General features: G+C 31.6%; 1 protein-coding gene across 1 annotated transcript; it reads left to right on the top strand.

Moving 5' to 3' along the window:
- Positions 1-1324: 1324 nt before the first annotated feature.
- On the top strand, positions 1325-4734 carry LOC127291447 (uncharacterized). Its single transcript, XM_051320600.1, has 5 exons — positions 1325-1655; positions 1757-1981; positions 2486-2752; positions 2833-3048; positions 4336-4734. The coding sequence occupies exons 1-5, from the start codon at positions 1449-1451 to the stop codon at positions 4651-4653; spliced, it is 1233 nt and encodes a 410-aa protein (XP_051176557.1). The 5' UTR covers positions 1325-1448; the 3' UTR covers positions 4654-4734.
- Positions 4735-14704: the final 9970 nt, after the last annotated feature.

The following is a 14704-nucleotide window of genomic DNA, read 5'->3' as shown; positions in this document are numbered from 1 at the left end:
GTATATGTTGTTTCACACACCATGTGAAATAAGTGAACCTAATATTACAAGAACCTTGTAGACATTTTGTTTTTCAAGTTTGAACCAAATTTTAACGTTGAAACGTGTATGTTTAACTAATGTTAATCATTGTTGATCAGTTTTATGTGTTATAATACCCGTGAATCATACAAAGTTCAGGCTATAAAAAAAGAGGAAAACGGAAAGATTGTTTCAGCTACAGTATTTTTGTTTACAATTTTTATAATTTTCTTCGGTAAGTATATTTCATTTGGTTATATCATTTCTTCATCCCGGCGTGCACATTGAAGACCGTACATTAATTTTGTATGAAGTATTATAGTTATCAATATTTTTCCTCATATTATTCAATACAAAAAAGATAATTTACAATTAGAAAGTATTATTTTGACACTTCGAATCATTATAACTTACCTTTAGATAAAACATTTTTTTTCTGTTTAGAAAAATTGAATTCACATAATTAAATGAAAAGTAATTTCAAAATTTCTTGACTTTATCAATCTTTACTTTGAAAATACGAGAAAAATTAAGTTAAAAAAACAAAATTTCTAAATTTTTGCAAATTTAAAAACTCAATACATTTGTTGGAAAAAAATGAAAATATTTATCATTGTCATAAAAATTATTTCCAAAAAAAAAATTTACACATTCTAAAAGGTTTCGTTTTGGTCCCGAATTTAGTTTAAAAGGTAAACAATGTTAAAAATTGTAGTGGATTTTCAGCTTAAAACTTAATTTTGTTTTGACATAAAGTTTATTTTTCCTTACATTCCGATTTCTTTTCAATAAAATCTTAAATTGAAAATACACTAGAATTTATGTCACAATACTAGTCTGTTTTCATATATTGTTTCCCTCTGAGTCTGAATCTATAGTCACAATTGTCAGATTAGGTGAGCAGTTTGAGATAAACTCAAAAAACCGCTCTGAAACACAGAAAAATATATTTAAACAAATTTTTTTCCAACACACTATACTAGTGCATTCTTATGTAATTCTTCCTCCCAAATCTGAATTTGAAGTGAAAATTGCTAAACTTGCTAAATTTTTTACAACGATTAAAAAATGAAAGAGATACAGCACGTTTTCAATTTAATTAACGAAATTCATTAAGTCGATCCAAAAGTACAATGATTTAATATGGGGAAAAATCAATTTTAAAATAGCATTCGATTTAAATTCATATATCTTTAGAATAATGACCAATGAAGATACTAGAGGCGTTAAAAGAGGAGCATGTTTGGATTGCTCATGTCAGGAATATGAGCGCGAACCAGATAATAAAAAGTCACAATGCGAATATTGTGCACATGCACCCATGAGACATGTTGAAATGAAAGGTAAAAAAACATATTTTTGTGTTTTTATAAATATATGTATATATAATATAAATATTGTAATATAAATATTTTATCATTTTAGAAATGGAAGTCACGTCTCCTGAAGGAATCAGTTGTCAAAATCTCGTCATTTCTCAAGAATCTGCAGCTGACGTGTTACATGAATTTGAGTTTATGGATACAAATGCTCCTTCCACTTCACAAGGCTCATCGATGAAATCAGGAACCATAAGAAAACCCGAAAGTTTAAATAACAATGCAAAGAGATCGAAAACTCAGGCAACTCAGGAAGTAAGAATTAACGCTATTTTCAAATTTCAGTAAAGACTTTTTTAAAAAATTAATTTTTATTTGAAAAAAAATTAACCTATTAGAAAATAATTATATTTCAGATCCCTATGAAAGCCCTAATGCCAATCTCATTCCGCTCTGACATCCAACAAGGATTAGATAATAACTATCTTTTACCATCACAAGAAAATGCAATCATCCGGATTGCTTGCAACAACATGAAGTCGAGGAATCGAACTTCTCCTTCTGACATAAATCAAATGGCAACACTTTTGCTACAAGAATACCCGATTCTATGTAGTAGCAGCTCAGTGGGAAACAGTTTGGTAAACTCTAAAAGCTCTGTACTTGAAAAAATCGAAATAGTTAAAATTTTTATATATTTTCAGAAAATGTTCCTTTCAGTAAGTTTCGTGTCTTTTAAAAATTTTAGAATTTTTTACCGTTCCGAAATGAATAAAAATGTAACTACCAATTAAAATGAACAATTCATCAGAGTTTCAAGTCAGTTCACAAATAAGTTTGAGAAATAATACATCATAAAAAGAGACACATTTTTTTTTGTAAATTTACTATAAAGTCGTTAAATTTACAATTTAAAGTTTTTAGAAATGTCATATCTCTTAACAAAAGTAAAAAAATTTGAAAATTGATTAAACCTTTTTAAATATAAAAATAGAGAAGGTAAATATTGCAGTCGCACAACAAATGTAAATGATTTTAAAAAATTTTAAACAGTTATACAAGTACTTTTTGTTGTAGTTTTCAGTAATGTCATATTGATACATATACTAAAATAATGAATTTAATAAAAAATAATTTATTTTTAGGCGAATTTAACCGACAGAATCAAAAGATGTTTTGCGAATGCAAATAGAACAGTCAATAAGTCAGAAGACAGTGTTGTAGTTCAACAAAGTATTTCTGATGCGATCACGGGAATGAAGGCTGAGATGCAGAGAGCTGATAGAAGACACAATATAACCTTATTAAAAACCTTTCTCAATTCCACACGATCTGTACGAACAGCCGAAGCTCGCAAAGAAACAGCAACAAAAATCCTAGAAAAATATCCTGCATTAAGAAAGGAAATTTTAGTAAGAATTCAGAAATTGTCTTTTAAAATTAATATATTTATTTCAATTTTCATGATAATATTATTTCCTTTTTATTTCAGATTCTTTGGGAGTTCGCACAACTTGTGAGTATTGAAGTATCAATATTAAAAAGCAATTGGATCAATGCTTTGTCACGAATCTGTTCCTTGTTTTTAACGGATGAAGATGTTTTAAAATTCAGTAACAATGCGCTAGCTTTGCAACTTTTGAGTATCCTTCCTCGTTTGTTAGCGGACAAGTTGTCAGGAGACAAAACCATTTTAAAAGTGTATGAAGTAAGTAAAACTATTCATTTCTAATTAGTTTTTTAATCATTTAAATGGAAACTTGTGCACAATAAATTTAAAGGTTGTAGAAATTGAAACGGGATGTAACGAAAGTTCATCGAAAAAAGTACTTTGAAATGATTATGCCAATAAATTTTTAACTGTAGCTCAAAACAAAAAATTTGTATTATATTAACAAGGTGTCTAGTGACCCGGGAAATCTGGAAAAACCCGAGAATTTTTTTTCAAATCCTGGAATTTTCTATTCATAAAGTATTTTTGATATTTTATAATATAATTAAATTTTTTTAAACCATTTTCGACTCTTTGTTTGAAATTAGAAATTTTTTTGACTTGTTTCCAAAATCAGTATTTTTTGGAATTTTTTTTTAGCAAATTGAAAAATGTTTTAAATAAAAAAAAGTCTTCGAGGATTCCTCGAAAAAAATTTATAAAATCCAAAAAATCCTTAAAAATTTCTGGAAGAAATTTTATAAAATGAAAAAAAATTCTCGAAAATTCTTTGATAAAATTTAATTAAAAGAAAACATTCTCAAGGATTCGTCGAGGAAAATAAAAAAAAGAATCATATCCTCGAGGATTTACTCAAATCTACATGGATTCCGCATGGGAATGAGTGTTAATTTTTTTTTTTTTTATAGAGATTCATTAAAACATAATTTTTTCAAAATAATACGTAATTTAAGAAAAAAGTGAATAATATTTTTGTTTCATAGAAAAGTAAAAATTTTGAATTTTTAAAAAATATTTTTGCATCTTTCGGAAGAATAAGAAAAAGTTATTTGAAATCAATTGTTAAATAAAAAGTCTTTCGAAATCAGATTTCTTTTTATTCTCATATAATTGAAAAAATTACACTTTATTAAACTCTATTAATTCAGTTTCAAATTATCCGGAAAAATCAATATAAAACTCAGGAATTTGAAACTATCAAATTGCTGGACACCCTGATTATCTAAAAAAATTGTTTTTGTAAAAACAAATTTCTTTTGAATATGGTTTTTTTAAATTTCAGTAATTGAATTCTATAACATTTTTAAGTCAAGAATATATTATTTTATTGAAATTTTAATAGAATATAATAAAATTATTAAAAGTAAATCATTTGGCAAAAAATTCTAGACAAAATTATTAAAAATAATTTACTAAATAATTAAAGATAATAATTTAAAAAATGATTGAATCTTAAAGACATTTAATTATTAATGAAAATGTTGTCAAGAACTTCGTTGTTAATATGTAACTTTAATTTTTAATTATCTTCAATTTTTTTAGCAAGGTACTTTGATCCCGGAAATAATTCCAGAAGATGGTCATCCACACCTCATTGGAATAGGTAACATAGAATGCTCTGACATTAATCTAATTTGTTACGTTGATGGGAATCCGCTGTTTACCACTACCGCGTCAGAAGCAGTGCCATTGTTGTTAGCTTCGTATTGGATTTTTCAAATTAACTTTCCAAAAGCTTTAAGGAGACAATTTTTTTTGTTATCCGCTATGTTTTTCCGCGATAAAACAGAGAGAATTTTACCAAAAGATCTAACAAATTTTAGATCAGTAAAGACACTACTACAACAAGCAAAAATTTAATAAGATTTTACTTAAAGCAAAAAAAGCCAAATATTTCCACTGGAAGCAAATAATTAAATTCTTGCTTTTCGACTTTTTTATAACTTGTTTTTTACATTTTGCATAATTTTTATACGTTCGCATAATTTAATGTTTAAGAAAAACCTATCAAAATTTTCATATATGGTTTTAAAAAATGTTTAAAATATTTTTAAAGTATTTTTTTGTTTTCACAATTGGTATACACGTATGTGTATACCACCAGTCAAAGTTGTGCTATTACTATTGCATATTTTTTTAAGACTGAAAATCATCTTTAAGTACAAAATGTTTGTAGTCTCCATTTTTTTTCTTTTTAGTTTTAACAAGGTGATAAAATTATGAAAAAAATAATTTTAAGAAAGTAACTCAGTCAATTTTTAAATAAAAATATATTTTTCATTAATACACAAATTTATTAATTCCCTTCATTTATTAGAAACCTATTTTTAATTAATAAATAAATGATTAAACTTGTTTGTGACATTAAAAGAGGTTATGTTTACACATTTAAATTATGTCTCTTCCGTGAGAAGGCGCAACATGTAAAAACTACAAATGCTGCCAACCTGGAAATCTGAAAAAATTAAACCTAACATAAGCTGACACTTCTTTACATTGAATCTCATTTTGACTAACTTGAAGTTTGCAATTTACTCAATTTGATGTGGATTTCAAAATGAGTTGCAACAAAAATGAATCTAGGTTTTTTCTGTGTTCAAGTAAATCATTATTCTCGTTTCAAATAAATATTCAATTGATTGAAATATTTTTTTATTTGTCTTGATAAAATACTGTATAAGGATTAAATAACGAATTATTTGTATTAAATAATTCAGTTTATTTGAATCAATTACATAAATTTATTGTGTCAAATACTTTTTATTTGTATCAAATAAACGAAATATTTGAGTGAAATAAATGAACGAATAGTTTCAAGTAACTCATTATTTGTATTAAATAAATTCATTTATTCAATTCAATTAATTATTTAATGGAACCAAATACGATGTATTTGGTTCAAATAAATGCAATTCAAATAATTCAAGTTATTTGAATCAAATACATATTTTTTGATCCAAATAAAAAGTATTTAAACCAATTAAATATTTTTCAAATAATTTGAAGTATTTGAATCAAATAAATTTTTTTTTCAGTGTAGTATAAAAAAAAACTAAAAATATTTTTAAAAAATTAAAATTTTTTGAAAAATTCCGAAAATGTTGTAAAAATCGTTTGCCCATTATCGGCCCAGGCTTAAAAGTTGCATAAAAAATTCATGGAATTTAGTCTCAATTATTAATAAAAGAAAAAAAAAATTTTTAAATCGGATATGCAATTGCAGATGGACTTACACTTTGGTGTGGAATACATACTCTATGTAACAACCATCGTGAATGGACCGTGGCTGTTGTGTGGATGTATCGTAAATGGAACGTGGCTGTAGTGTAGTTGCTGTGTACTCGACTTCCATAGATTATTGTATTTTTTCAGGTGGGGCCTTTCTTTCTTGATGGCAATCTAAATGCTGAAAGTTATGGCCTTTTTCTGCGAAACGAGTTGCCACGCTTATTAAGAGAGGCGGGAGTTACTCCTAATAATTTGAGAATTATGTGGGTGGCTCAAGATGGTGCACCACCGCACAGTACAGCAAACAATATTAATTACCTGCGATACATATTTGGTGATCGCTTAATAGCTTTAGGAGCAGAAATCCCATGACCTACGCGTTCTCCCGATTTCAATCCAATGGATTACTTTGTCTGGGGATGCGTAAAGGATTATGTTTACTCCGTGGAAATAAATGATGTTGACCATTTGCGCGAAAGAATAATTGAAGGAGTCAATCAAATTACCCGCGGCCAAGTACGCAATGCAGTGCGGAGTCTTTTACGTCGCGCACAGTGCTGCGTCGAACATGAGGGCGGTAATTTTGAGCAATACTTGTGATTTCGAATGTACAGTACAATTTTTTTCAATATTAATCGGTTCAAGACAAGGATATTTTTTATTTAATTATTATTATTCTTCATTTATATTTCAATAAAAATAAGTATTATAAATTCATAAAAAAACTTATTTATTATAATACCGTAGTCTAACATGGCGCTAGCGTGGCTATTGCGTGGGCATACCGCGGCTGTTGCGTGGATCTACCGTGGGCATACCGCGGCGGTTGTGTGGATCTACCGTGGGAATCCCGGGGCGGTTGCGTGGGTCCACCGTGGACATACCGCCGATGTTGCGTGGGTCTCCATGGGCATACCGCGGCCGTTGCGTGGGTCTACCGTGGGCATTCCGCGGCTGTTGCGTGGGTCTACCGTGTGTTTAGCGTGGCTGTTTCGTGGGAATACCGCGGCTGTTGCGTGGGTCTACCATGAGCATACCGCGGCGGTTGCGTGGGTCTACCGTGTGCATACCGCGGCGGTTGTGTGGATCTACCGTGGGAATCCCGGGGCTGTTGCGTGGGTCCACCGTGGGCATACCGCCGATGTTGCGTGTGTCTCCATGGGCATACCGCGGCCGTTGCGTGGGTCTACCGTGGGCATACCGCGGCGGTTGCGGGTGTCTACCGTGGACATACCGCGGCGGTTGCGTGGGTCTACCGTGGGTTTAGCGTGGCTGTTTCGTGGGAATACCGCGGCTGTTGCGTGGTTTTACCATGGGCATACCGCGGCGGTTGCGTGGGTCTACCGTGGGCATACCGCGGCGGTTGTGTGGATCTACCGTGGGAATCCCGGGGCTGTTGCGTGGGTCTCCATGGGCACACCGCGGCCGTTGCGTGGATCTACCGTCGGCATACCGCGGCGGTTGCGTGGGTCCACCGTGGGCATACCGCCGATGTTGCGTGGGTCTCCGTGGGCATACCGCGGCAGTTGCGTGGATCTACCGTGGGCATACCGCTGCGGTTGTGTGGATCTACCGTGGGAATCCCGGGGCTGTTGCGTGGGTACACCGTGGGCATACCGCGGCGGTTGCAGGTGTCAATCGTGGACATACCGCGGCGGTTGCGTGGGTCTACCGTTGGCATACCGCGGCGGTTGTGTGGATCTACCGTGGGAATCCCGGGGCTGTTGCGTGGGTCCACCGTGGGCATACCGCCGATGTTGCGTGGGTCTCCATGGGCATACCGCGGCCGTTGCGTGGGTCTACCGTGGGCATACCGCGGCGGTTGTGTGGGTCTACCGTTTTGTTTAGCGTGGCTGTTGCGTTGGTCTATCGTGGGCATACGACGGCTGTTGCGTGGAAATACCGCGGCGGTTGCGTGGATCTACCGTGGGAATACCGCGGCTGTTGCGTGGGTCCACCGTGGTCATACCGCCGATGTTGCTCTCACTTACTCTTACACGGTTGCCATTGGCAACTGCTCCTGCAGGTGAGGTGTGACCGCTCCATTATGCTGTCAACGTTGTACAGCTTAAAAATGCTTCGATTTTGGAGGTTTTGCCATTAATTTTTTTGTTCAGGAGGCGATGAACTACAAAACTACAAAGTTTAATAAAATTTAGGCGAAAGATTTTTTCCCATATAGCTTATGCGAAGTCCTGTGGAAACTGTTTTAACATCAGTTTTGAATTCAAATGTAGCATGAGTTTTAGAATTAAGTTTCAGACTACTTTTAGTACCATTTATAGAACTAAATTTAATCTGGCTTATAGCAACAATTTTAGTAGAAAATGTAAGACTGATTTTAGCAACAATTTTAGAATCAAATTTAGTATCAATTACAGAAGCGAATTTAGAACTAGCTGTATGATTAATTTTAAAATAAATTTAAGAACAAAATTTTTACCAAAAGCATTTAAGTTGATTTTAGATTTAAAGTTTACTTGAACTCCGATAAATTTTAATATTTATCCATCGAGCTTCGAAAATTAAGTCTAGATAAATAAAAACAGAGTAGAAAATTTAGAAAACTATAAATTAATTATAAATTTATTTGTTTGAGTTGCCAAAATTCTTAATAAAAGCATTTAATTTAATTTCACATGCAAAGTTCACTTGAATTCTGCTAAAATTTAATATTTTTCTATTTAATTTTGAAAATTGGGTTCAACTAAGTTTAATCTGAGTAAAAAATCCAAGAAACTACCAATGATTTATAAATATCTTCGTTTGAGTTGCTACAAGTCTTACCAAGAGTATTTAATTAGATTGTAGATGTAAAGATCACTTGAACTTGGCTAAATTGACGCTCTAGAAGCGGGAATATATTTTCAGGTCAATTTTGGGAACAAAATAATCTGACGTTAAAAGTTAAATCGTGGTCCTGAAAAGGACCGATTGTTTTATCATTTTTTTGTTAGTTGTGAAAGAATTAATTCTTTATTTTTAAATTATAATTTCCGATTCATGTTGGATACTACCCTGGATGGGGAGCTGTCTAATATTAAGACATATTCTAGTGGAGAATTTTTGGCTTCACACTTAACATCCTCTAAGAGCCGATGTTTTTGGGAAAAATCGAGTGATTTTCGAAAAGTAGGTGGAATTTCTTTGTCACTTCCTCAATGTTGATTTTCCAGAAAGATCTAATTTCCTTTTCGAGTTCTCTTTCTTTTTGTAATTCTTCTCGCCTTCGTTTCACCTGGCTATAAGATGGAGGGATGGAAACCTGAATTTTAGCGAGCTAAGAATTATTTATTTATTTATTTAACAACAATATACGGGTCAAGCCCTTTCGTACAAAGTACTCTTACAATCTAAAAGTTACAATTATGAATATTAATGGTCAGTTACCTCTTCATCTTCTTGGTTTGTCCTCCTTTCGAGGCTTCACATTTGTATCCGGCACTATTTATGTTATAGGATATTTGATGGTGAAAAATAAAAATAATAGAAAAGAATTTGTCGCGGGAATCGTCAGATTAATCACAACGAGTTTTTATCAGGAAAATACTCATAACGTAGACGGATACTCCTGAACTCAGTTAAATTTTAATATTTTTGGATACAGTTTCGAAAATTAAGTTAAATTGAGGATAAACTGAGTAGAAAAACTATGAAAATTTGAATGATTCACAAATATCTTTGTATGAGTTGCAAAAAGTCTTACCAAGAATCCTAAGATTTGCTCAGGATATCCGAGAGATACCCAAATCGCTACCTAAGAAGCAAATGGATATCCATAAATATCCAATGCTTTAAAGGTGTAAACTTAATAGAAAAATTAAAAAACTAAAATATTTATAGATTTCATTTCTTGCGTTTCTAATAGCACAGCCCCACAAAAAAAAAAAAGTATCATGTACTTTTGACCGGAATACCCTAACCCTATGTATTTTGACGCGCTGAACTCGAATCCGAAGTCCGTTTTGCTCCATCACGTCAGGATTTTTTTCTAACCTCAAAAAACATGTCGGATTTTGTGAAGTAGGCGATTTTTTTAAAAATTGATGTATTAACTTCAAACTTGGTATCTGGGGGTTTTTTGTATCGCTGATTACGAATCTGATGTCAGATTTCCGAAATTCGACATGTCTGATTCAATATTAAGGAATTGTTTTTAAAAAATTGTCAGATTATTATGAAATTTGGTATCTACAGGTTTTCTAAGTTGCTGACAAGTAACACTAGGGAAGTGCCATACGACGATTTTTCTGAAACTTGGCAGTTTTGTAGTTTTTTAAAAACAATTTGACACGTATGTTTTGTTTTTCCGCAAAATATTCGTAATCAGCGACCCAAAAAACCCCCAGATACAGATAATGGCGTATCTAATATGTCCGATAGAAGTCCATGTTGGATATGCCATTTTGAATTTTTCAAATCTGACATCATATTCGTAATCAGCGACCCAAAAAACCCCCAGATACCAAGTTTGAAGTAAATCTTAAAATTTTTTCAAAATTCGTCCGCCATATTGGATCCGCCATTTTGAATTTTGAAAATCTAACTTCAGATTCGTAATCAGCGACACAAAAAACCCCCAGATACCAAGTTTGAAGTTAATACATCAATTTTTAAAAAAATCGCCTACTTCTCAAAATCCGACATGTTTTTTGAGGTTAGAAAAAAATCCTGACTTGATGGAGCAAAACGGACTTCGGATTCGTGTTCAGCGCGTCAAAATACATAGGGTTAGGGTATTCCGGTCAAAAGTACATGACACTTTTTTTTTTGTGGCGCTGTGTAGTCTTACTTAAGGCTTAAAATTTTATTATTGTGCTAAGCATCACTTAACATCGTCTAATTTTTAATGTTTTTTGATCTAGTTGTTAAAATTGTGTTAAGCAAAATGTAAATTAAGTTTAAAAAATTAGTAGTCATTGAAATATTTATTTATTTTGGTTATTAATATGCTAAAAGACCTATTTGAGGCATAAAATTTGATTTTAATACTAAAGATCACTTGAACTCGGTCAAATTAAAATATTTTTCTATCAAGTATCAAAAATTGTGTTGAGTAAAATGTAAACTTAATGGAAAAATTAAGAAACTCAAATATATTTGTTAATTTCCTTTATTATGTTGCTAATAGTTGTATCTGATGCATTTAATTTGATTTTAGTGATAAAGATCACTTGAACTTGTCTAAATTTTAATATTATTTGATTTAGTCAAATATTTATTAAACTAAATGGAAACATTAGTCTACAGTAAATTAATTAAAGAATTCATCAACTTTGAGAACTGGTTTCAGCGAAATGTAAACTTCACAAAAAAATCAGAAATTAGTTAAATATTTTTAGACCCCCGCGTAAAAATGAAAGTATGACAGAGTATTGCTTAAAGTAAAGTTTGTCTACCGTAACACCACACCTAAATTTTAAAAAAACATAAAAAATTGAAAGTAAACAAGATATCAAAAAATTTTTTTGTAACACACAGTAATAAGCGCCAATACATGGCAACTTTTTACAGTACATTTTTTAAAGAATTTTAAATAAATCGAATGCAGAAAAATTTTGTTAAATATTTTTCACCTTTTAATTGAATAGTCCAGAAACACGGAAAGAAAAATCAAGCGTTTGTTGTATGGGAGCCCTCTATGTTAATTATGTATGGACGTCCCTGCTTAAGAGGCGTGGCCTTATACTACAGTTGCAGAAAACTTATACCGAAAAAGCATGGAATTCTTGCAATCGTAGTATGCTGATGTTTAAAGGTAGAACTTTCATGCTCATGCCAAACAATTTTTTTGACAAAAAAAGTACTTAAAAAATTGTATTGTTTGATTATTGTTACGAACGAGAAAAATTAATTATTTAATTTTTATAATTTTGAACAATTATTTAAAATTTTCTATTCGCCGGAGGAACCAAGTTGCCATTAAAAAGTCAAAATGAACATTCAACTTAATAATGTTTATTTTTAATGTGGGTTCGATTAATTATATCGCCGATAGAAGACGAAACTGCCAATTTAATCTTTAGATCGTAAATAATGTTTCTTAGCTTTGAGATGAAAATCCACACTATTTTTGACAGCACAAATAAAAAGGTCTATTTGATTGAATAGAACAATTGGAATTTTAGTTTACAAAAATTTATTAAAAATCAAAGTAAAAATTGCAAAAATTACACATTATATGCTTTCTTTTGTAAAGAATAATGTTTTTGGAACGATACAGTTTTTTATTACTTACGGCTAGATTTCTCTTACACACTACCGTCGAGAGAGCTTGTTGAGAAGGGAGAATTCTCGCGATCTCGTCACACAATCAACGGGCAAAACGAAAGAAAGGTGTTATGCGTATTTCCGCGTCTCGAAACGCGGTACCGGTACCCTATCAGACACAAGCGGCGCAGGTACAATCCGTACGGACTGGCCGGTTTTAAGAACAAAAAATTATTTAATAAATTATAAATAATTTATTAAATAATTTCTCACTGTACTGATCAACCGATTGGGACTCAGCCGGTTCAAGGTTCGATTTAATTTTACGTCCGCCCAAAGAAAATAGAATTTAAATTGGAGCCAGCTCGCAGACGGGCCTTATTCTTAAAATTAAAAATTGGCTCAACGAAAATCTATCGTGATTCAGCAATTTTAATTTTAGAATTTTAAGCACTGCTGTTAATTTACCTGGCTCAACGAAAATCTATCGTGATTCAGCAGGTATATTATTGAGCTTTCTCCACAGTTTAAACTCTAAGTTCACTTTTTAAAGAAATAATGCAAAAATCAGTAACACGTACTAAGTGATTGACTGAAGACGAATAGGCAATGAGGCCCTATGAGCTTCTGCTTATAAAGAGCATCGCGAGATGCACTTAGTGGGATTAGTGAATCAGGGGTAGAAGGATTCTGGGGGTTTCAGGGGTATCGATAAGAAAACTTAGATCATCGTCCATCGATATTCTCAGAACCCATGATTCTTGTTATTCTTTTCTTTGTTGACACTATTGGAACTGCACATCTCCATATGTGTAAGTGTATATATGTGTTTTTAATAAAGTATAACTCGCAACCTTTGTTGAATTCCAGAGCGGTCATAGTTCTGCACAGATTATCGTTTTCATATTAAAAATGAAACTATTTTCCTTTTTTATATATGCATATACATTTTACGCATACACACGTACATTTACCTTAGTACACATGCATATATGCACGACATACATGTCTCAAAAATTTTCTTCTCTTTTTTTTTTTTATATGCATTTTGTTTTTTTTTACAAAATTGACCCTCTTAAAATAAAATCTTAATTGTTGCGAGTTTATATGTGCTTGGAAAATGTGACATGTTCCAGTTTAAGCTATCAACAATTATTGTATCTTTATTTCCCTTTTTTTTTTTTTAATTTGAAGGTATTATAAGGAAAAGAATAGGGGAAGGAAGGCAGTGTTTGCATCGCGCGATACTCCTCAAGCGCCTCACACATATGCGTTACGCAGGCTATGGGGAGTCCGTGTCTGTGTGTACCGCATCCACGCTACGAGACTCATTGCACCTGAACGCGTGAGAAAGAGAGAGAAAGATAGATAGAATTGACATATGCGATTCTTCTCCCTTCTTATAAAATAATACATTTTCGTAAATATAATAATTGCAATATAATAATCACATTATTGTTGGTTACTATAATATGCGTAGAAATGTGCAACCAAACAATGTATACACATATCTATGCATATCACTTTGGCATACTATGAACACACGTACACACGATAAAAGTAATGCACACGCATACGTGCATATACAATGCATATTCTTTGAAATAATATTTGATAATGATGATTCTAATAAGTAGAAAAATAGTATTGGTAATATATCCAATTGTTTATAATAATAATTATGATTAATTATTAATATTAATTTTAGTAAATGTAATTAACAATGATAATAATACGATTTATCATTATTAATAAAAAAAAATCATGAATTAACAATAATTTGCATATTGTTAATTAATTAATTACTGCAAATTATTAATAAAAATGAGTAAAGTATAATTGTTTTATTTATAATAATATTTTAGTATCTTTATATAAGGTAAGTACACTATATTATATTTTTCATGCATATATTTATAATATTCAAGCTTGAATATTGGTATTAGATAATTAATATAGTTTATAATATAGCATAATATAATATAGTATAAATCATAATATAGAATAATATAACATAAGATAGAATAAAATAATATATTATAATATAACAGTTTAACAAAGTTATATTATAATATCATAGTCATAGATACATTTTTAGAAGCAACGAGAATATAGGACTGTGTGTGTGGAGTATCACTCAGCGCGCGCGATTATCGGGGATTCAAATTACATGCCTATATACATTGTGGCATCGACTTGGAGATTTTATTCTTAAATAATTTTCAATTATTCTTGAAATTATTTATTATCATTTTATTTATCTTTTATTTATAATTTCGTTACGATAGTTCGTAACAATCCACCGCGGATTTTTCCGTTTTCGTCCCCGAAAACTCATGGTCTCGACCACAGCATTCCTTATACTTTGTATATCGACATATAATCTAAATATTGTGTCTACTTGGTGACTCTTCTAAGCACTGCTACAGTATAGGACCCAGTATCAATGTCTTTGTGCTGATACAAATCAGTT

The sequence above is a fragment of the Leptopilina boulardi genome, unplaced genomic scaffold (assembly GCF_019393585.1).
Source record: "Leptopilina boulardi isolate dan_hultmark-lab unplaced genomic scaffold, ZJU_Lbou_2.1 LbouV2_10, whole genome shotgun sequence".
NCBI classification, from domain to species: Eukaryota; Metazoa; Arthropoda; class Insecta; order Hymenoptera; family Figitidae; genus Leptopilina; species Leptopilina boulardi.
The sequence above is the reverse complement of the archived record's forward strand: the minus strand, read 5'-3'. Positions and strand labels throughout refer to the sequence as shown.